We start from the raw sequence: 23,324 nt of genomic DNA on the forward strand, positions 1-23,324 counted from the left end.
GAGTTTAGAAAGATTTGAACTCGAGTCTTCAAAAATTACCAAAAAAGTTGTAAGCATATTGCAATCGTGTCAATTTAGTCTTAAATCTTTATATATATAATTTAGTTTTATACCTCTTGCATTTGTGCCAATTCAATCAATCCTGTCAATTTAGGATAGAAAACGCTGACAATGACGCTAGCTATCCTACGTAGTGCGGCCAGTGATATTTTCAAATTTTTTCTCTCTTTTTTTCTTCCCCCAGCCAATCACTAGTCCTCGGCTACCAGCCAGAGGCGAAGCTGGCGAGGTCAACCTCATCGGCCTCTGACGAAGCTCTTCCTTGCCAGTGGTCGGGGGTGTCCTAGATCTAGGCCGTCACCTCCTTGCCTTTAATGTCCACGGCTCCTTACTTCACCACGAAAACCGTAATCGAACCAGCTCTAATCTCCACCACAACTCTAGCATTTCCCGATCAAATGGAGGACAACGCTCAAGGCAAGGAGTACCTCTTCAAAATCGTATGGATTGGCGATTCCATCGTCGAGAAATCCAACCTCCTCTTGCGGTTCAAGCTCAACAGGTTTGACATCAACAACAAGGCCACAATCGGGGTCTGCTCCAGACGCAGGTTGTGGAGATCGACAGCAAAGAGGTGAAGGCCCAAATATGGCGAGGCTCGCCATCGGTAGTGGCTGGCGGGGATAAACTTCACTAGAGGTTGGGGAGGTCGACTTCATCGGCCCTCGCCTTCGACAACCGGCTGAAGGAAGAAGGAATGGAAGAAAAAAAAAAAAAAAAAGTTTGAAAAAATATCGAAATACTAATACAAAATGTTTATGTCGGTGCCGATCGCGCTACTCGGGATGGTCGGCGTCCATATCGGCGATTTTCGGCCTAAATTGGTCGGATGAACCGAAAGAGCACAAATGTAAAATGTATAGGATTCAATTGCAAAAAAAAAAAAAAAAAAAATTAGGACTAGATATAGGAAATGACTTTTTGGCTAATTTTCTCTCCCGCACTTATACCATGTAAGATTTCGTGGAACAATCATCAAATGTTCTAAAAGCTTAAACTGTTAGATGAATGTATTATTTAATATTTAACTATTCTATCGGTTCGAAAGGAAGACCGAAAGGTTGGAGGATATGTGGCTCCGTATTCTTGTGCGCGGACAACCGGTTTCGAGCTCGGACGTCTAACAAGGGAAGCAGCAAATTAGTCGGACATTCGACCCGGAGATTGACGATTTCCGACGAAACTCGGAACGTTCACCATAACGGGACGCGTGTGAGGCGAATACAAAGCGCGAGATTCAAATTGTTTCGCTCATTACATGAAAGTGCGGACGCAACTCCAAGGGAGCTTTTAGAAAGCCGTCAAGGAAAAACCAAGTGAGAGAGATTCTTGATTAGTTCTCGCGGGGCTTAAATTAATAGGGCGTGATCAGGATTGAAAAAAACCCGCGAGCAAATGCAATCGAGCGATTATAATCCCGTCTTTTTTTTTTTTTGTCAATTGAAGTGAAATCATCTCGTCATTTCTTTCCATTGGAATATGCACGATCCCAAATCTCGTAACTCCGTCGTATCGGGGTTCACCTTCTCGAAAATGTTATCACCTTGTTTGCAAAGGTGATCTTTGCGCAACACGCATATTCCAGTAGACTCCCCCCATGCCGAACGATTCGCGCGAAATGCCTAAAGAAACATGTATTTAGTCTCCAACGACTGTTGAATATAATCTTTATTATAGGTGCACGTCACGCAAAAACGGGCATGACAAAAGGACAATACCTAAGTCAACCCACGATTTTACTCGAGAACTTAATCGAAACGATGTACTAATCTTCAACCGCTAAGCGAAGCCATTTCTTCTTAATTTTTTTAATGGGGTTTGATGTATGATAATACTTACAGGTGATCTTATTCTTACCCATTAAAAAGCTAAGAAAATTAATCAATCACCACATCATTCAGCCAATTAGCCAAATTCCAGAAAAAAAAAAAAGAAAAAAGATAGGACTTTTTTACTACTATTATTATTATTTTGAGTGGGACGAAGTGAATTGACGAAAGTACCCTCGCCCTAGTGCACGCTGCGGAACTGGAGATTAGAGAGGGGGTCGGCTTCTAGAAGGACTCCCCCTTCAAGCCAATGGACCAGCTACACGTGTCGACCGGATAACCCAGAGCGCCGGCTTCTAGAAGGACCTGTCCAAGGTATTGTTTCCCGACTACTTTTCTCGAAGATCCATACATCAATTGAACACGAATCATTTTTACTCACGAGACGCGAATCTAAAAACTCACAAAGCTTAATCCAAAAATGGGATCAAGCCATGAAACTCACGGTCCCACGATTCACCTAATCTAACCACTCGGAGTAATTTCGTCATCGAATTTACGTAACGATGCTTGTATTGTATAAACAGATGTCGTTCGAATAATTTAAGCAAAACACAATAGATAAGAAGAAAATAAGATTGCCACAATAATGACAACGACGGTTCATCATTCTAGATGAAATTAAATGATGTGGAAATTCATGTTCCCTATGCACAATAATGAAGTGGGCGCATGTAATAATGATGGTACCATGCATGGGTGGTTATGATCCATGGAGAATGATAGTACGTTTTTGTTAACGTTTGCGCTGCGATGTCAAACTTATGTCCGATCAGGAGAAATTAATGCAGAAAAATTGCACAAAAGGGGAGAGGAATAGTAGGTCAGAATATTGATTTCCCACCCCCTTCCCCCTCCTTTTTTTTTTTGTCGTAAATAAGCACGCATGTCCACATAAATCCGCAATTCAATTATTCCGTCATTTATCAAATTTTAGATTGCTACGATTGTTGATGTCTCGTCCCGTCCCGATCAACATGACAGTAATTGCACTGCAAGATCTCTCGTGTGTCGAGATGTTTTGATAAATTCTAAAGCAAATAAAAATTTCCCTTGCTCGCGAAGACGAAGACGCCCGGTGTGAGCGTCTACCACATTGCGAAAGGCATCTCATTCGACGAACATGGACAAAATAATTTGCGTACGGGGGAGGAAATTAGACAAAACGAACTGATTTGACACGGCATGTTTTAAGGAGAAAAAATTTACTCGTTCACGTAGATTGCGTGTCCCATTTGCGCAATTTTTTGTTATAAAAAAAAAAAAACCTTAAAGTGTATACATACATATGTATGTACATGTCAGTGGAAAAGAGGCAGTGAGTGGCATTCTTGAGAATAGGAGGACAATTCGGGGCCTTTTTTTTGCCCTTTCTTCCTAATTTCAATGAGGGGCGAAAGATCGGATCCTCGTTTTGGACATTTTTGGTAAACAACACAACACCCCCCCCCAAGAACATAAAAAAAAATCTCTCTCTCTCTCTCTCTCTCTCTATCCCCATTCACTTTCTCTCTCTTCCTCTCAGACTTCACATGGGCCGATAGAGAGAGAAAGCTAGAGAGAGAGAGAGAGAGAGATGAGAGTGTCTGTGGGAAAGGGAGAGGTAGGGGTGTTTTTTATTTTTTTTTTAATGGTTGGGTTTCTTTGAGGTTGGTTTGACCCACCTTCGCTCTTCAGCAATGGTGGCTGGTCACGCGCTATATTCCTCTTCTCACCCTCTTCTTCCCCTCCACCAAAACCCTCCTTCCCCTTAAATTCCCTCCTCCATTTTCTTCGCAATTCGCATTCTGGGAAAAAAATTTTTTTTTCCTTCACCTCCTTCCTGTCCCGTCTTCTCTCTGTTTTCCCTCCCCGGGGAAAGGAAAAAAAAAACCAGAGAGAGCTCTCAGATCTTCCCCCTTCGTCGTTTTGCGATCTGATCTCGACCCCTGTCGAGTCTTTCCCTCGATTCTTGCGAAAAAGCCGGGTTCTTGCCCGCGTCTCCGATCCGCAGGTCGCTAAAACCCTAGAAATTCGGACGCCCCCGTTCCGGCGAGAGTCCCCTTCCCCGGGAAAGATCTTGATCGCCATCCATGGGGAACTGCTGCGTCACGCCCCAGGTCGACGGCGACGAGAAGCGGGGCAAGAAGAAAAACCCCTTCGCCATCGACTACGGCGTCAATTACAACGTCAACGGCGGCAGCCACAAGCTCGCCGTCCTGAAGGATCCGACCGGGACCGACATCGGGCTCCGGTACGAGCTTGGCCGGGAGCTCGGGCGCGGTGAGTTCGGCATCACGTACCTGTGCACGGTCAGGGAGACCGGCGAGGAGCTCGCGTGCAAGTCGATACTGAAGAAGAAGCTGAGGACAGCTGTGGACATCGAGGATGTGAGGAGGGAGGTGGCGATCATGAAGCACTTGCCTCAGCACCCCAACATCGTGACCTTGAAAGACACGTACGAGGACGACAACGCCGTGCATTTGGTGATGGAGTTGTGCGAAGGTGGGGAGTTGTTCGATCGGATCGTTGCCAGGGGACACTACACGGAGCGTGCTGCCGCTGCGGTGATCAAGACGATCGTCGAAGTTATCCAGGTTCGTGTCTTTTTTTTTTTTTTTTTGAGGTGTTCTATCGATTGATTTTGGGCTACTTCTTGGTTCTTTCGACTGATGGTTAGACCTGATCTGTGGGTTTCTGTCGGCCTTTTTAGATTGTGAATTCAAATCATCATGTCTTGTGTGTGATTGTTATTACTCGATCTCGTGGTTAGATGGAATCCTGCTTCAGGCCTGTTGAATGATCGCCGCCCTACTAGGTGAGTTAGGTGGCACTTGGCATGTTACTAGGTGGACACGTGTATCAAGTTTGTTCGATAACTCAAGAGTGACTGGAGGAAAGACCGTAAGCTAGTTATTCAAACCGATTGACAAATTATGGTGCTAATAAATTCTTGAAATCCGGAAATTTGGAGAAGTGTTAGTGAACTACTGCTTCCTGTGGGGAGCGTCAAAGATGTTGAGGAATAGAGTGTGAATTCTAGAAGCCGAGACACACCAACTAGCTTTTTTGCTTGTTTTGATGATTCTAAGACTATGTGCTAATGTTATGATGCCATCTCCTATATCTCACGACATTCCCGGTTGGTGTGCTACTTGATTACTATAAATTTCACTACAGCAGAAGAGAAAGAGTGACCCAGCATTACACTCTTGAATTTGGATTCACGAGGTTCATCGTTGTTTGTGATGCTGCAGGTTTGCCACAAGCATGGGGTGATGCATCGGGATCTTAAGCCTGAGAATTTCTTGTTTGCAAACAAGAAGGAAACATCACCTTTGAAGGCAATTGATTTTGGGCTGTCGATGTTCTTTGATCCTGGTAAGTTTTGTGGTACCCATCACATAAATCTTCTGACTTCTTGTGTCCAATTAGATATATGTAGCTTAGATATTTTACTGATCTTAGAGATTTTGTACAGGTCAAAAATTCAGCGAGATAGTTGGAAGTCCATACTACATGGCTCCAGAGGTGCTTAGAAGGGATTATGGCCCAGAAGTGGATGTCTGGAGTGCTGGAGTGATCCTTTATATTTTGCTTTGTGGTGTCCCACCTTTTTGGGCAGGTTGCTTCCTTTTCTCCTTTTGGGAATGAATTATTCCTCAATGTCTGTTAGGGCTGCTCTGGTTTGCAGTGAAATGGTGTATAAGTTCACAAAGATAGATCTGCTGTGAGAGCTTGGATTCGTAAGATAGTTGGAATGCCTGCACCATTTAGTTAATGCCTGCATTGAATTCTTTGACAAAATGTCAGATTTTTTGATCTCACGAATCCCAGCTCATGTGGTAAGTTAGAGAGTCGGAGTTGAAGTCTACTGTTAAAGGTCTTCTCAGCTTTTTGGCTCCTAATACTTATTGTGAATCTCGTCCAAAAATTTCTTTGACGAGAATGCATAGTTTTCGACCTATTAAGTTGGAAATTTGGTCTCTCAAATGGATTCGAATCAAAATTTTAGATATCAAATTAACATTTTGTTTTATCATCTGTTTTCTCTTCTGAGTGAATCTAGAGTTTTGGACTGTGCACTCATGTTTTGTTTAAAATGCAGAGACGGAACAAGGAATTGCCCAAGCTATTATCAGGTCGGTTGTGGATTTCAAGAGGGACCCTTGGCCAAAAGTTTCAGCTAATGCAAAAGACCTTGTGAAGAAAATGCTGGATCCTGACCCGAAGAGGCGCCTTTCAGCTCAGGAAGTGCTAGGTGAAGTTTGTTTTGTTGTTTCAGTTTCTGTTCGTGTTTCCTTGTTAAATGCAGCCAATGCAAAAGACCTTGTGAATAATAATGCTTAGCTCAGCTAATGCGAAAGACCTTGTGAATGATAATGCCTAGCTCCTGTCAAGGCAGATGGGTGAACACTCAAACTCATCGTGTTTCCTTGTTAAATGCAGATCATACTTGGGTACAAAATGCAAAGAGGGCTCCAAATGTTAATTTGGGTGAGACTGTGAGGGCAAGGCTCAAGCAATTCTCTGTGATGAATAAGCTCAAGAAACGAGCTCTGAAGGTATTATTGTGGCTTATTCTTCTTTCTTCACCTAACGTCTCAGTCAAAGTTGACAAAGATGGATTCTCCTTTACGTTCTGCATGTTGCATTTGCTGAATTGCATGGACTTTGAAATTAACAGGTAATAGCTGAGCATTTGTCTGTGGAGGAAGTTGCTGGCATAAAGGAGGGATTTCAATTGATGGACACAGGCAATAAGGGCAAGATAAACATTGACGAGCTACGAGTTGGTCTGTACAAGCTTGGTCATCAGATCCCTGATACAGATCTTCAAATTCTAATGGACGCCGTAAGTACAGCATTTCATAGTTTTGAGACCTTGTGCTATGTTTTTCTCTCGTCTCTCTCTCTCTCTGGAGTTGATAGTCTGGACTCTGGTCAGTTCCTTATCATCTTGCTTTCAACAGATAGCATTGTCTAGTGAATGATAGCTTATTATGAGGAAAGAAAACTTGCGGTTTCTGTTAAACACTACTTTGAGACTTTACTCATTTCATGTATACTTGGTTAGTAGCTGCTATTGATTGAGGCGGTTGTGGTTAAAAATGCTTAAGTAATCTGTGCTTGGCGATGAGAAACATGACTTTGCCATGGGCCTTCAGATGAGTGCAAGCAATGCAAATGCAGAGCATCAAGCAAATTCGTACAAATCTGCGACCCAATACACAATAGTAGTAAATAGTGACTGCATATCGATGTCAATCCCTTTGCATTTGGAAACTTCATATAAGATGAATAGGGGAGAACTTTTAGCTACGTAGATTTTTTCTCTTCCAACTGCTTGTTCTTTGCTTTCAAAGATGTTTAGCGGAGCAGACTTGTTAACTTTTCCGGATGTGCTTGTTGCAGGGTGATGTTGACCGGGATGGATATCTTGACTACGGAGAATTCGTTGCTATATCTGTTCACTTGAGAAAGATGGGCAATGAAGATCATCTGCAAAAGGCATTTGAGTTGTTTGATCAGAACCAAAGTGGATACATAGAGGTTGAAGAATTGAGGGATGCCTTGGCTGATGAAGTTGATACCAGTGAAGAAGTTGTTAGTGCCATCATGCAAGATGTAGATACGGACAAGGTTAGTTGGGCAAATGTGCATGTTTCCACCACGATTATTCATCTTTGTTGCTTCTCATTTGGTTATCAAGTTAATTTTTCTACTTAAAACCAATGATGGTTTTGCTGCAAAGTGCATAATTAAATATGGGTATGGTTAGCTTAAAAGGAAAAAATGCATATGAAGATTCTTTGGAAATGAAAAGTTTCTTCAAGAAAGCTGCCTATTAACAAACTGGAAAATGTATCTTACCCAAAAAAAAAAGGCCGGAAAATGTACTATTTTCAAATTACCGTTAATGAGTTTTAAAGTGCCCCTAAGGGCACTACCTTGCATTTTCTTGTTTATTTTTCTTAAAAGTTATAGTTGATGATTTTGGGAGAGTGTCTTAGTGGGATTCAGAATTATCATGTCCGGGGATCAATTAATGGGGGTCAAGCGTGAGCTTGATCAAGTGAATTTGTCACGCTGGACTCTAGTTCTAACCGTCTCCATATATCCTTGATATACCCCCGTTCGTGAAATCTTTGATGCTAAATTCATTGCGGCGTGGAACTTGTAGGATGGGCGTATCAGTTACGAGGAGTTTGCTGCGATGATGAAGGCCGGCACAGATTGGAGAAAAGCATCGAGGCAGTACTCAAGAGAGCGGTTCAACAATCTCAGCTTGAATTTGATCAGAGATGGATCATTGCAAGTAAACGAGGCAAAGATGAGTTGACGAGGAGGATGTTACATCGGGGAGAACTATGTAAACGAGTAGAGCGGGCCCTTACGAATGAGAAGATGGTGTATTTGTTCTTTGGCTTTTCAGAAATTGTTTTTCGTCGGTTTTTTGTTATTTTTCTCCCCTTCCTTCTAGGGACCCAGGTATGAAGAAATTAGAGGATTTGGGCCCCTGGCTGGTTAATGTCTTCAAAGGAATTGCTTTGTGTTTCTTTGGTTTGTTGTTGTGAATTCCACTGGGAAGAGGGAAAAAAAGGGGGGGGAGTGGTGGAGGTTGGAAAGGGGGTGATTGGTGATTGTAAATATTGATTTGGCAAATATTATTTTCAGTATAGAGAGTCAAATCACATGGTTTTTGTTCAGGCAGACTTTGTAGACCTTGTGGAAGAAGTATGTTTTTGTCTTGTCGAAAGAGCTTTCTCCTCCTCTATTTTTGAGATGCAGAATGCCATTGGATCGGCATAGGAATGGCAGCTGGTCGTGTTAATTGCGTGCGGCGGCGGAAAAGTAAGTATATTTACTGGGTATTCCGACTCGAATTGCCTAACCTCGTGGAATTCGAGATAACTCGATGCTCTCAGAGCCTGACATGGTATCCTGAAAGTACGCTTGTTAATTCTTGGTGTTGGCAATTGATTCAAAGAACAATTTCCTCTGTATCGGCGTGGTCGTAAATCGAGTTGAATTTCAATGCTCAGATGATACAACCGAATCATGCTTAGGAGAAAATGGTGCTGATCAATCTTGCAAAATTGGCTCCGGGACTTTGTTTGCTGGCTCAAACTTTGACCGGACGGGCGTCAATTCGGTTAAGACCAGGGATCAAAAGGTGTGAAAAGAGTTTCCTCTAGAACCACAGTGATTCAAAGTTTGGGTCGAAAGAAGCCAGAGGAAGTTGAGTGAAGAAAGAACCAAAAGCAGTCATATTTTCCATGGCGTGGATGAGGACAGATGAAATGAAGGGGAATTGAATGGCAAAACACCCACCGCACTTTGGAAATTCTAGAGAAATGGAGAAGATGCCAAATGACCCCCCAGGCGGGATACTTAATTTGACAAGGTTATATAGTCTGGAATTCTGCCACCAACGACCTTTTCCTTTTTGTTTCATCATCCTACGTTTGTGTCTTAACAAACTTCATCCCAAAAAGTCAATACTCCACAACAAACTTGATAGCTTTGGGAAGGTATAGGTAAAACCACAATCACGACAAGGCAAAAGTGGTCTTATGTGAAAGAAAACTTTCTGAGTTTGTCAATTTATTGTGTTGAGATCCACATATGAGCGAGTTATGTTAGAGGAATTTCATATCGGAGAATCGGTGCGGTATAGAGCAATTAATATATCCTAATTGGTCCATAACTCACTCGCATAAATTTTTGAGTAAAGGTTAGTCAAACTGAATATAGTAAGAGGCTCGAAATTAGCCTCACTCTTGGCAATCTCCCCATGTAGCGATAAATTCAATTCACATATAATACGGAAAGTGGGGATGACGAAAAACTAAGGCAACAATCGAATAATCGACATTATAGGTTACTTATCGACTTTCTGGCCCATTCATCATGGAGACGGGGTAGCAGCATACTTGGGCCTAGAGGTGAAAAAATGGTTATGTAACCCATATTTAATGGTATAACCCATATAAATGTGTTGCATTAAGCTTTAAAAACAAGCTTAAATGGGGTCATACATGAGATACTTAATAATTCAATGGGTACCTAATTATGTCTTTCGAAACACTATGTCTTTCTTTTCTCTCCCGATGACATAGGTGAATAAATTTTTAGACTGATCTTAGGTATATGTGGAGCCATTTGTCTAGCTAATCGACATACCGAGGAGGATTTTCGTGATGTGGTTGTACAACCCCTTTTAGATTAGATTGCCCTTCTCTCTCGATTTAGATTTAGGTTAATTTTTAGGGTTTCACTTTTTGACCTAGATCTAGATATAGAATTTGAGAGTTCCTTACATGTATTTGATCCGTGTTATTTCATTATTTTGATGTTGGTGTCTCTGCATGCCAATGGTAATGAGGATGTCGACCCTAGACGTGCACCGCAAGCCGTTGCAAATGGAGTGAGAGATCTCGACGTGTGCTCATCATTGAATCTAATGATTGGCTGATGAATGTTACGGTAACATATCTATTCCCGAGCAATGAGAGTGCGCCTTTAACTGCGGATTATGCTTTGTTATTTACGGCTTTTACTTTGTTTTGTAATTGTTTAGGATTTATTAGGCTTGAAATCCTTCTATGTACCTCTCAACCCCTCAAGTATTATTCTAATAGATGAGTGACATGTTTCTTTTGACCAAATAAAAAAGAAAAAGAAAAAGAATCAGTTTTTTTTTTTTATTTTTTTAATTTACAGAAATTGTCCATAATATTTTAGCTTTATAATTTCCTTAAAATATTTTAAAGAAATAAGTATTAAATATGTAATTTGTTTAGCAATGTGGGTTAGGTCGGGAAATTTGCGTTGAAATAAATGAGTCATAAATAGGTTATATTAGTCAATTTGGGTAGGACTATTTATGACCCGATCCAAATTGACCCGATTCACCCCGTTTGACATATCTACTTGGGCCTGGACCCGATAGCAAGATCCCCCATTCGGAGCCACGGGCCCGGCCTACCCAAAGGAACATCCATGGACGCATTACTGAGCCCAGACCGGCATTTATGATTTTTGGGCCGGGATGGGACGAGGCAAGTGCTTACTGAATTATATTGCAAAGCCATTATATGAAGGAGATCGAGAACGAAGGAGACGGCAATTTCTAGAGGCATGCTTGGACCTTCGAGTGGGGGGAGCAACAATGAAGTGATCTAGGCCTATCGTTCAATTTGACTCGTACGGCCTATCCCATGTGCTCCCAATAGCCTAAAACAATCTATGGCAATTGGATCCTAAGGATTATGTAGTTTTAAGTCTATCTAACTTTATCGAACATGGTGAATTAAAAAAAAAAAAAAAAGGATCAACGAAGAACATGAAATTTATATAGGGCAAGAAAGTTGGTCGATGATAACACCCGATGCGTGACTGGAGATGACATGCCGTCCTTCTCTCTCTCTCAATGGCCTTTGGATATATCGGACCGCTCTCAAATTAACTTGTCGGGTCGAGGTAATCTTCGCATCTCATCGAAGACCCCATCAGGGGAGGCCCCTGAGGCAATCGCTTTCGCCACGACCCGAATCCGATCGGCCCGGCTACCCCTCGACTCGAGCCCGACTCGGACAATCTCTTTTGCGAGGTGGCGAAAGGAAAAGAACGTCGATTGTCAACTTGGCTCAAATGATTGACCCATTGGGTTGGTACGATCGTTGAAACGACACCTGGACTCATCTCTGTGCTTACGACTGTTCGTGCACAGCATTCGGATGAATGCGATGACCGAGTGGCCATGACAAAATTCATCGCCGCAATTCATCGTTCGATTGAAGACAAGGAATGTGGGCATCCATATGCGCAATGATTATTCGCAAAGTCCATCTCATCGGACGACACATGGACAATCAAGTTCTCTCTTGCCAGACCCAAAAAAAAAAAAAAAAGGACAGAAATCTCCTGACAAGAGGACCAATATTCGGCATCTCATCTTCCATTTGCTTCTTCCGGATGGGTTTTTTCCACTGGCGATAACAGCTCAGATGATCAATCAAGATTCCAAATCCAGAAACCCAGAACAAAACGACACGCCCAGGAAGGTGTAAAAGAGGAGACGGAACAGCATATGCCGGATGGCCTCTTTTGTCCCCGATCGGCGTGCTTCAGGCGGGTGTGTAGGCGATCGAACATCCCATTTGGGTTCGCACAGGGGCGAGCCGTCGGTCCAGGTTTCACCTGCAATATAGCCGTCGGGCCAATTTTTCAATTTTTGAAATCCGAAACCTACGCCGCATTCCCTCCAGGATCTACTCGGGTTCCACTTGCTTTCTTAATTGAACAATCGTGATGAATTATCAACTTTAATAACTCATATAGGTGTCTAAATATGAGTTATTATCGGTAGGTAATAGTAATAGTAGTAATAAATACGATTTTTCAATTTTTGAAATCCGAAACCTACGCCGCATTCCCTCCAGGATCTACTCGGGTTCCACTTGCTTTCTTAATTGACCAATCGCGGTGAATTATCAACTCTAATAACCATTATTTATTACTACTATTACTATTATCTATCGATAATAACTCATATTTAGACACCTATATAATGTGAAATATTAACAAATGTAAAGTTTCGATCATGGATATCATCGAAAACGCAAGCTTAAAAAAGTAATTTCAAAATACATACTTATCACCGAAAGTCATAAAGTATCACATGGCCGCGAGAGATATAAAAAAAGAAAATCGCAATTCAGATTTCAGGTTTGGAATTTAGAATCTATTTGCGAGAATCTGTTTTCAAATTCTTAGAATCCGAAACTTATTCTATACATCTTGAAATGGGCATCGGTCCGATTCCTTGATTCCCGATTCTACGCAGGAATCGTGTTGATATCCCTAGGTTTTGCAAATTCCGCGTACATCCACGTCTCCGAAACCGATTGATCGAGCGTGTTTTGTGCGATCTGCGTGGGGGCGTGGGCACACCTGGTGATCCTACATCCACGCGTATCCGACCCTCGAAACTCGTGAACACTGTGCGGAATCGGGCTTCGCGAAGGCCCAAAAATGAAAATTGGAACGAACAAGATAAATGTGCTCGACAAAGATTGTGGGTCAAGCAGGGCATCCACGTGGAACACACTCGGTGGACTTAAGATGTACCGCCAAACAGAGAAATTGGGGCAAATTGACGAGACTCGAAGAGCGACAATACCCCGCTGGTGGGGTCCAAAATCTAATTTTGTCGGATTGATGTTGAAAGTAAAGCGAAATGCAATCAATTGATGGAATGAAATAATGTGACTAGAGTGAGACTTAGAAGTGATGTAAGTAAGGAGTGACTACTTTTTAGCACGTCAAGATGTCGGACCTAATCCTCGTCTCCAATGTATTTAGACACATTAAGTCGATTCAAAGACAATTATTAAAATTATCATCAACTTCTTACATTTTTGCTAATTCGATAAGTTCTAAATCATATCACGTTTTCCCAATCGAGTGCACGTAGTATATTTCGATTGGAAATCGCTGACGATGAAATTTTTAAAATTTTTTTTTTAATGTTTCTTGTGATTTATTTATTTTAATTTTATTATCTTGTACTTTTTTCCTTTCTGGACCTTGTGATCCTCGCTAACCACAATAACAAAAAAAGAAAAAGTAAAAAGAGAAAAACAGAATAGAAAAATAAAAAAAGTAAACAAAAAAAATAGAAAAATCCACTCCAACACTAGTTATGCCACGTAGAAATGCTAACGTCCATATCAATAATTTTTAACGGTATTGATCGGATTAACTCAATTGGAAAAAAAAAACATAAAAAAGATACAAGACTCAATTGGCATAGTTATAAGATTTATGACCGCATTGGCAAAGTGAAATAAATTTAGCAATTTTTGGACAGTCCGTTGAAATCTACCATGGAATGTTCTTGAGCAAGGGATATATGACTTTGGGACCGAATCATATTCGGATGCATCCATGCATGTCTTGTGATTGATTCTGCCTATCGGGTACAAATTTCATTGGCATGCATGATTACTTTAGGGGGAGCTGACATCTGGTCTCTAAACTTCTATTGTTGATTCAATGTGATTTTCGAACTTCTAATTTGTACGGTCGAATTCTTGAACTGGTGGTCCAGTCAACATGTCGGCTTCGACACGCAAAGTCATAAGTTCGATCCTTATTAATGACTTTAGGCAATAATTTCGTTGAGGGGTCATTTTATCAAGAGCAACCTCTCCATCACATTCCAACACCTACCTCGCATGGCCCTATTTATGTAAGACATTGATTCGTTGATGTTTCTAACTTTAGAAAATCTTCATTCACTCAATAAATTTATTTTGGAGTAGTGTCGTGTGATTTTGTCAGATTCCGAGTGCATGCACCAATCAATCATGGAGCAAGTCTTTTGTATGCACTCGGCGCATGTGAGCTCACTTCATCTTGATCGTTAGATCGCAAAATAGGGCCCACAAAATTTAAACCGCCGAGGTGAGATGGGCTCCCAATTTTATTTTTTTTTCCCCAATCACGAGGGCGACTGCGAGTGCATAAGTTTCTCCATAGAAGCGGACAGGAGCAAAACGACGCCGCGGTAACAAAGTCGCACATGCCTACCCCCCACGCACGCTTCCCCACTTACTAAATTCCATTCCAGTGACGGTCCACGTTCCCGTCCGCACTGGTCCTTCCCCACTTTAACTCTGACTGCCCGTCGTTTTCGCCGGTACGAGCTAGAATTGCGTGGAGGAACACGCTGCTCGAACGTTGCTGATCCATGGTTTGAGGTTCAAAGCTTGGGTTAGAATTCAAAACCTCGAAAACTTCGACTTGGACACGAAGATGTTACGGGGATGTGTGACATTTCTAAATTAACGCATTCGAGATATTGTCTGTTTCAGTCCGTCCCATACTGAACCTCACGGTTTTGTCATTTGACATACATGTGAACATTTTTTCAAGAGGCCACTTAACCCTATAGTATTCTAACTCGAGAATGCTTGACTTTGGAGTTTCAAAGTCGAGAGTTGCGTGTTCTCTCCTTATTCGGTGCCAATTTGGTTCATTATCACTCCCCTTTCCCATCTTAAAAACCTACTGAGAGTTGCTCCTTGTTCGGGGTCCTCTAAGCCAAGCAATCACCCCTCGCCCTCATCGGATCAGGTCATTACAAGGTGCATTTCGCTCGACCATTTCCGAACAAAAAGAAAAAGGCATTTTTGAGTTTTGGAAACTATGAAAAGACAAAACGCCGTTATCGATTCGTATGATTTAATAAATTTCGATTCTAAACCTTTTCAAGAGTTTAAAGTAAAGACCCTACAAAACACCCATCGAATAAAAATACAGTACCGAGTCGTGTAGCCCCGCGACTACATCTCTTTGACCAGAAAGAAATTCCATTCAAAAACTCGACACGTATCTTTATAAGTGGGGATGAATGGAGTGGAGTCGGAGTTTTTGGGCTCGAATCGGGAGGGAATGATGGATCTAAAAATTGGGGTAGTCTCTGGATCACCCATTTATTAGCCAATAACTTAGGAAACATATGATGGTCATCAAGCTAATATCTCTGATTTCATGTAATTCCCCATCCAGAAATAGTTTATTTCCGTTTTTTTTTCCTTATTTTTTTGAATTTATCATGACTTGGAAGGAGAAATTATTCAGTGGTTAGGGATCAGCACGTCATTGCTCGGAAGGGATTAGATGCTTCATGGTGATAAAAGTTGAGATTGTGCAAAGGTTATTATTTCGAAGCTAATGATGAGAGAGAGCATCACAATGGGCTCTTTGCCTTTAGGTGGAGAATTCTCATTTTATTTTTTTATTTTTTATAGTTCAATCTTTTGTAGAGCATCGGCAAACTTTCTCTCTCAAAGCTTTAGAAGTGTTCTCTTGGAAGTGATAGGGCAAGTGTGTGGAGACTACGAAGAGTATGATTATATAAAGCTTTGTTTTCCACTTGATTCGTTCTTAAAGCCCACTTTAAGTTGGGCAACGACAACCAACAATTTTGACCTAATCTCCTATTATATTTGTAACATTGTGCATCCGTCCGATATGTTAAAATACACGTACGTATTGTGTTAGAAAATTTTCAAAGTGGACAATTAGTATGGCGTTGAGCAGTTGATATATCATAGTTAGTCCATAATTTATTGACTTAAGTTTTTGAGTGAAGATAAGTCTAACTGGATACCTTAATAGGCTTGGACTTGGGCTCCCTCTTGTCAATATCCTCGAATGAAGGTATCGGGCTTCTCCTGCTCGCTCTTAACATGTAATTCAAATATGACATGCTATTTATGTTAATATATTGTATCATTACAAACGGGGCCTTTTCGCGAATCGAATGAAAAGGCGCATGTTCAATACTCGAACCCCGACTAGCCCTTTTTGCAAATCAAATGGAAAGACACGTGTTTGATTCCCAAACGTCGCCGAGTGCAAATATTCTTCCCATCCAATCTGAATTTGACTGCTAAGTATGAACGTTCTTGTGTTTGGATCGCCCATCCGATCTACATTTTGTTGAAGTTTGTTGGTAAAACAAATGAAAGTGCCCTTTTTTCCAATTCCACATAGGATGGAAGGAAGGGTATAAGTCTTTATTAATTAGAAGGTTGCTATAATTTTTCAAATAAAGAAATGGGCAAGTGGGTTAGACCCCACTATATTCGCACGCGATTACATGATTATTAGGCGTACTTTGCACGCTTGCACAATCGCAAATAATTATTGTCATTAATCAACAATCATTTTATTTTTATTTTTTATTTTTTTGAGTCCTAACGAAATAGTGCGATTGTTCATATAAGAGTTACGGTTATTTTTTTATTAAATTTATTTTAGAATTTTAATTAGTAAAGTACGTCCAATGGTTGCAACATGGACATAGTGCAATTGTTCATGTAGGAGTTGCAGCTATTTTTTATTAAATTTATTTTATAATTTTAATTAGGTAATTATATCAAATAGTTGCAACTTTTCAAACATAACAGTTCTTTTGGACAACGAAAATGTGTGTCCGAATTAACTATTCTTTGGATATGAAGAGGTATGTCTGAATTAATTATAATTCGAACACTCTTCGGATACGAAGAGTTGTATCCGAAATACAGTTTTTGAGATATAAAAAGTTGTCTTCCTTTAACTATTATATTTGAACGATTCTGTGCATTTTCAAAACTTCAATTTTCAGATCTTTCAATTTCTTTTTTTTCTTCAAAGAAGGGTTAAATAAATTATTAATATGAGTATTCCTATGTCTCAAAATCTAATTTTATTTTATTCGGATCAATATTTTCCACCAGATTTGACCGCTGGATTCTTGTGTTTGGATCGCCCATCCAATCTGGATTTGACGTGGCATTCTGTGGATTCGGATTTGATGATCTGAGGATAAGAAGATCTTCACTTTTGAATAGCTCGCATACGATTGTTAATCTCATTCCTTCACGGACTTTGGCGAGGCTTAAACTTGATGGCTGATTCGACATCGCCTCAAAGATTAATCCCTTTTGGATCAGCAAATAGCAAACACCTTTTAGATTTAGGCCGCGTTTGTTTCACGAAAAATTAAAAAAGAAAAATGATTTTTGAAAATCATTTTTAGTAAAACAATTTGCTTTCCTTTATTTAATAATACGTGACTCAAAAGGTTTTTTGGTGTTTGTTTTTCATTTGAAAAATGATTCAATCTCGTGGCTCTATCTTAACCAAAAAAAAATCATATTTTCAATATTTTTCCTTTCTCTTTATCTTTCTTCTTCCTCCACTATAACGGCCGGCGGCGGCAATGGGCGACCTTGAGCTCGCTGGTGGAAGGTGAGGCTCGAGCTCATGGTTTGGAACGCCACTGGACTTGGAGTGGACGAAGAAGAAATAAAAATGAAGAAAAAAGAAATTACAAAATAAAATATTAAAATGATAAAAAAAAAAAAAAACATAATATTAAAAAGTTTAAAAAAAAATTCCAGAGGAACAAATCTGGAAAGTGTTTTCACATCTTTAGATTTAGGAATTCATTTTTTTAATTTTATACATGATTTTTTCGTTGACTAGAAAATGTTTTTTCCTTTTTTTTTAGGGGCCAAAAGGAAAAAATACTTTCCATTGACTAAGCCATTTTTGGCGAACCAAAATGGTGAAAGTCCGAAAAAGTTAATTCGAAAAAAATATTTTTTCCTGAAACAAACGGACTCTTATGATCATTTCGAATGCTCCATTGACAAAGAAAAATAAAAATGCAATTGAAAAAAGGAAACCAAAATGAACCTGATTTTTTAATCGATGGCCCCGTATTGAGCTTTGCTGAATTATATGCAGGAAAGCAACAAAGCAGGCACACAACAAAATGTAGCCCTAAGACCCAAATAAATTAGGTTATCTATTTTGGCTACGTGCTAATGGACCTCCGATCGTTGCCGGGCTAAAACTAATTGCACCATGTGCGCGCTTCACTTCACTGGAGGGACACGGCCCCACGTGTCGGACCATCACGGGCGCTGCTTAACGTGCTGACTGGGTTGGTACGGACGTGGACGAATCTCCACCGCCCTTTCCATGGACCTCGCCCTACAAAATTTCTTCTCGATTTTCGTTGGTTCGTCTTGACACACAGCAAATTTCGACCGGATTACTTCACTGATTGTTTTTTTTTTTTTTTTCAAATTAACATTTCATTCATCTCCCAAAAAAAAAAAAAAACAAAAAAGAAAAGCGTCGCAACTGCATACTATCTCAAACAACTTCAAAATAAAACAAATTCCATATAAATTTAGGGATCACATGCTAAAAGAGTAAATTAACTTCTTCATATCAAAATCGACGGCCTATCATGGAATTTATCTCAGTAATGAGCGCACACTAAAATATCTACTTTCTGTTGCTTTTAAGTTGGTTCCCCAATATCTTCTCGGTTTTCGACCGAACAAGCATAAATCTTAAGTTTGGAGCATTCTCGAAAGTCTCCTTCGATCTCCTATGAAACTGGACTTGTACAACAATAAAACTCGAGAAAAGCGAAAATCAGAATTCATAACCAAAAAAAAAAAAAACCCAAATCTAGACTTTTGTAAATGTTAATGATCTCGGGTGGCAGATGACCTTGCCATTTTCCCTCTTCTCCCGTGTTGCTATAGTAGGTGTCACATGACTTTTGGGGCGACTTTAGATTCTAACACTTTTAAATGTCAAGATGTCGGGTGTTTAGTGTAAAAATCACAAATTTCTTACGTTAAAAGCCAAAATTCAAGTCAAACATTTATTTATTCCTTTAAATACATGTTACACAAAACAAATTAGAAAACTAATCCTGTTATCATTTGAAATAAATAAATTTTTTTCAAAATTAAATCCATGGTCGAAAAATCCATGTACTTGACGGAGCTAATTTTCATGGAAGTGCAAACTGCATTGTCCACATATAAGAAGTGAGGCTTCTCTTGTCATGGCATGCCCATCTCCCTGATTAATCAGAAATTGGATCAAACATACATGGATCGAACCGATCGGACAAATTATTTACACAACGCTTGCTATTGCAAATGGATATTTACTCGTGTATCGCATTACAACCTATCTTCCGCTCCATCGTGGAGATGAAATGTCCCATGGTGTTGCAACTGCTTCCTCGACACCGGCTAGCCTTGCCGTGTACATTAGATCAAACGGGCCTGAAAATCGTGATTGGCTATCAATGTACTGCACTAGCTATAGCTATCCCGCTCTAGAGAATCGCCGCTCCACGCAAGCTAGGCAATCGGGTCCACACCACAAGCACATGTACAGTGAAGGAACCCATACGATGCAATTTAAAATGAAGTTAGGTACACGCTCGTGTCTAGGCAAAGAGCTGTCGAGCACCACATCGCCATTGAGTGTGCGTGGGCACATAGTTGGAGTAGAATAAGCCAAGAACGGCGGCCAGAGGGTCCAAACCGCCCAGGACCGGTCCTTTTCCTTTCACACATTTAATTCGCCCATCATTGAGAAGATATTATTGCGTTTCAGGCCCTTAAAATACTAATCGCATCTTTCTCCTCCTCAATTGTATAAATCTCCTGTCGGTGTAGGATCCACCGACTCCGGTCACACCTCGTCATGCATGGAAAGTCGTGTGCTTTTTGTTATTGCTCAAGTCCCTCCAATAATCTCCGGTATGGTCACTAAATCTATCAAAATGGGCCATAAATCCATTTCTTAATTCACATATAATGAAATGACTTATTATATGGATTAATTATATTCAGTAAATGAGTCATAAATTTATTTAAACATAATACAAGCGTAAAATGTGCCATAAATGATCTTAAATAGGTTTTTTTTTTTTAAATGTTTAGGATTGAATTGGTATTTATATGATAATTTTTCCCAACTCCCTCCCAAAAAACATTCATCTGACTTGATTCGCAACGACTGTTTTTTTTTGCTGGCCGAACACACTATCTTCAATCGTCGTTGAACAAATTAATTAGTGGTGGCCAAAAAGGACCACATTAAGTAGTAACAACTCCATTCCTCTTTTTTTTTTTTTTTTGGCTGGCAACTAATTAATGGGTCTTGCATTATCGTCGGGAGAAGTGTCAAAAAAGTCATAAACCTATTGTATTAGTGTCAATTAAGTCATGAATTTTTTTCATGCCAATTTGATCCTAAACATTTTATTAGTGCTAATTTAGTCTTAAATTTTTTGCTTTAATGTCAATTCAATCCTAAATTTTTTATATTTATGCTAATTTAATTAAATGATTTAAGATTGAATCGCTACCAATGTAAAAGGTTTATAATCGAATTGACATAAATACAAAATATTTAGGACTGAATTGATACAAGTATAAAAAATTTATGACTAAATTGATATAGATTTAGAATTTTTTGATATTTTTTCACCTAATCGTCCAAAACTTCGCGCTTAACTAAGGACTTTTTTGAAAAAAATATATAATTATCCCGGGAGTCATCCTACTCATCCACATGCAAACTCCTCCACATGCAAGAACGCGACAGAGAAGTTGGCGGGGTTTCATGTGAGGCCCCGAACATGGAGACATGAAGACATGCACGAACATACACGTTCCTTGTCAGATCTGACGTGTCGTGGTCCCACACGTCCCCATTACTTTAATCGTAAATTCCGTCCTCATTTCTTGTGATTTATTTTTGCGGGGTTTGATCGTATAAACGTTTCGCCTACCAAATCGCCGCGGACCGAGAGGAGGAGGGATTACCATGCCGATCCGACGTGGCAGTGAGTCACTCAACGGGGCGTACATTCTCTCTCTCCGTGTGGCTCCGACGTGGAGACGAAACGCGTCGAGACGCGATTGCACCCCCGGCGCTGCTCGGTGGGCCCCGCGCACTCGTGAACCAACAAGGACCGGTTACCAAAGGGTTACGTGTCTCGATTTGGACCGGCTCTTGTCTCCGTCCCGAGGTAAAGATGAGGAGGAGGTGATCGTTTTGATTATAATGGAGAATTGGAGATGCCATTCCGATCGTGATGAACCCCATTAGCACTAGCACTCGTAAAATCTTTCCTTTTCTCCTTTTTGAGTTGGGTTGTTTTTTTTTTTTTTTATATGCTTAAAACGGAGCATATTTGACTCCACGAGGGCAAAAAAAGATGTCTAAATATATATGGATCGATTCGTTTTAGACATGATAAGCTCTTGCCTTTCCTATGAGACAAACTCAAGAATAGTAGTGGTGGTGGCGGCGGTGGCGGTGGTTACATTGACGAATGGGCTAAAGATACGCGATTAAAGTACACTGGCAATCAAGCGCTTGGTTCTCATAGATTTATAAATCGAGTCTTACTTGATCCGAAAGAATTAAGAGGTTTAGATTCATTGATAGAGATTCACCCGTAAGTTCGGAATTCCCTTCTCATCCAAACCGGACCGTACATTTTGCATGTGAATTTTTCACTCAACAAGGCTCGAGGAGTGCTTCACGAGAATAAAAGAAACGTGCTCCTTATTGCTTAAATTTCGATATCTCATTATTCGATTATTCGCAAAGCACTTCATGGTTTATTTATCATTCCATGAGGGAATGCCCTCATGATTCTTTGGGATGCTTTCTTGTTTGACATTGCTTGCGTGCCTGCGCTGCTTAGGAAGAAGATTAGAAGTAAATCGGTTTTTTTTTTTCGTTGGCGTGAGATTGATGTCTTCAAGCACATGGCCCCGATTTCCTCCACCACCCTTGCCGTATTCGCCGCAACTTAGTGCCTCCCCTCCCATTTTTAGCGATTCACTTAAACACTTAATTTCCCAATCGATGCGACTCCTTATCCTGAGGCCACCAATTCATCCACGCGTGGATGTGAATCTTCAAAACTGGGGAAAGAAGCATGCGAAACGACGATGGCCTCATGGTGAAAGCAACCGCTCGGAATTAGAACTGCTCAAATTTAGTAGAGGCTAAATGTTGCATATTGTCGAATTCGTGAGATGTCGACGCCTTCGCGAAGCGAACGGGCGAATATATTTTCTAATTGGGTTTTCCCCGTCACCCATTGAAAATGCACCCTATTTGCGTTCTGATTGGGAAAACAAACAGGCAAAAGGGGCAACATATTCCCCATGTTCTCCGGTCACTTCATCATCTTGAAGGACGCACACCCACAAAAAGATCCGATTTCAATTCAGAAAACCTGCCTCTTCTTCCTTCCTCAGACAACATCAACTGGGCATTCGCTAATCCATGTTGTGGCAAAACGACAAAAACATATATTTCCTTTACTATTTTCGTGTCCTGACGATGTGAACAAATTTTTTTTTTGTCCCCCTTCGATGCGGCTATAAAAAGCTGAATTTCGAAATCTTTTTGCCCTTTCATAAAGGCAAAAAGGTCTCCCGATCCCCCCCCATCCAAGCAGAGATAAATATTAACTGCAGCCCTCAAAAAGGAAAAATAAATACCAAAATAAAACTCGCAAGGAATGGCCAAAATAAAATAAAAAAATAGAAACAAATATATGGGCGGCGCCACCACTTTAGAACGGCGTTAATGGTTCAAGACAAAGTTGCTGCCGGCGGTCGCCGTTGATTCGGCCGCTTTCGATGTGGGGAAGTAAGATATTGACTAAAACAAGAGCCGTTGAAATCATTCCACCAATCGGATTAACTGCATGAGTCACCCACGGTCCACAGCCAAAGGGTTAAAAAAAAAATTCATGCTTTTTTTTTTTTTTTACATAAATCACCCATCCGTGACTTTTGCATTTGTTTTTGGAGTTAATTTTTGCAATCGGAACATTTTCGTGTACCAACCGTCATCCGTCGATGAATTTGCAAAATTATTATTTTCAACATAATAAGCATTCGGAATCCTTTCTCAGTAGAGACCGAGCACGTAAAGTTGCAAAAACGAAAGCGAGAAACTTTCAAGAATTAAAGCGGCGAAAAAACCCAAACTAGTACATTTATGAAAAACGGATAATAAAAATTTAAAATCGACACC

The 23,324-nt window shown here is 40.4% G+C and overlaps 1 protein-coding gene across 1 annotated transcript; it reads left to right on the forward strand.

Moving 5' to 3' along the window:
* Positions 1 to 3,463: 3,463 nt before the first annotated feature.
* LOC115730888 (calcium-dependent protein kinase 32-like) lies at positions 3,464 to 8,462 on the forward strand. Its single transcript, XM_030661509.2, has 8 exons — positions 3,464 to 4,465; positions 5,126 to 5,249; positions 5,350 to 5,493; positions 5,977 to 6,129; positions 6,318 to 6,433; positions 6,556 to 6,723; positions 7,284 to 7,511; positions 8,053 to 8,462. Exons 1-8 carry the CDS (start codon positions 3,962 to 3,964, stop codon positions 8,209 to 8,211), a joined length of 1,596 nt encoding a protein of 531 aa, XP_030517369.1. The 5' UTR covers positions 3,464 to 3,961; the 3' UTR covers positions 8,212 to 8,462.
* Positions 8,463 to 23,324: the final 14,862 nt, after the last annotated feature.

This window comes from Rhodamnia argentea, chromosome 10 (genome assembly GCF_020921035.1).
Source record: "Rhodamnia argentea isolate NSW1041297 chromosome 10, ASM2092103v1, whole genome shotgun sequence".
Classification (NCBI taxonomy): Eukaryota; Viridiplantae; Streptophyta; class Magnoliopsida; order Myrtales; family Myrtaceae; genus Rhodamnia; species Rhodamnia argentea.

Bases quoted from the DNA above. Each gene is read 5' to 3' on its own strand.
- LOC115730888 (XM_030661509.2), top strand. From the start codon at position 3,962: ATGGGGAACTGCTGCGTCACGCCCCAGGTCGACGGCGACGAGAAGCGG. The intron at 4,466-5,125 runs GTTCGTGTCTTT...GTGATGCTGCAG, and splicing joins CGATCGTCGAAGTTATCCAG to GTTTGCCACAAGCATGGGGT. The intron at 5,250-5,349 runs GTAAGTTTTGTG...GATTTTGTACAG, and splicing joins GTCGATGTTCTTTGATCCTG to GTCAAAAATTCAGCGAGATA.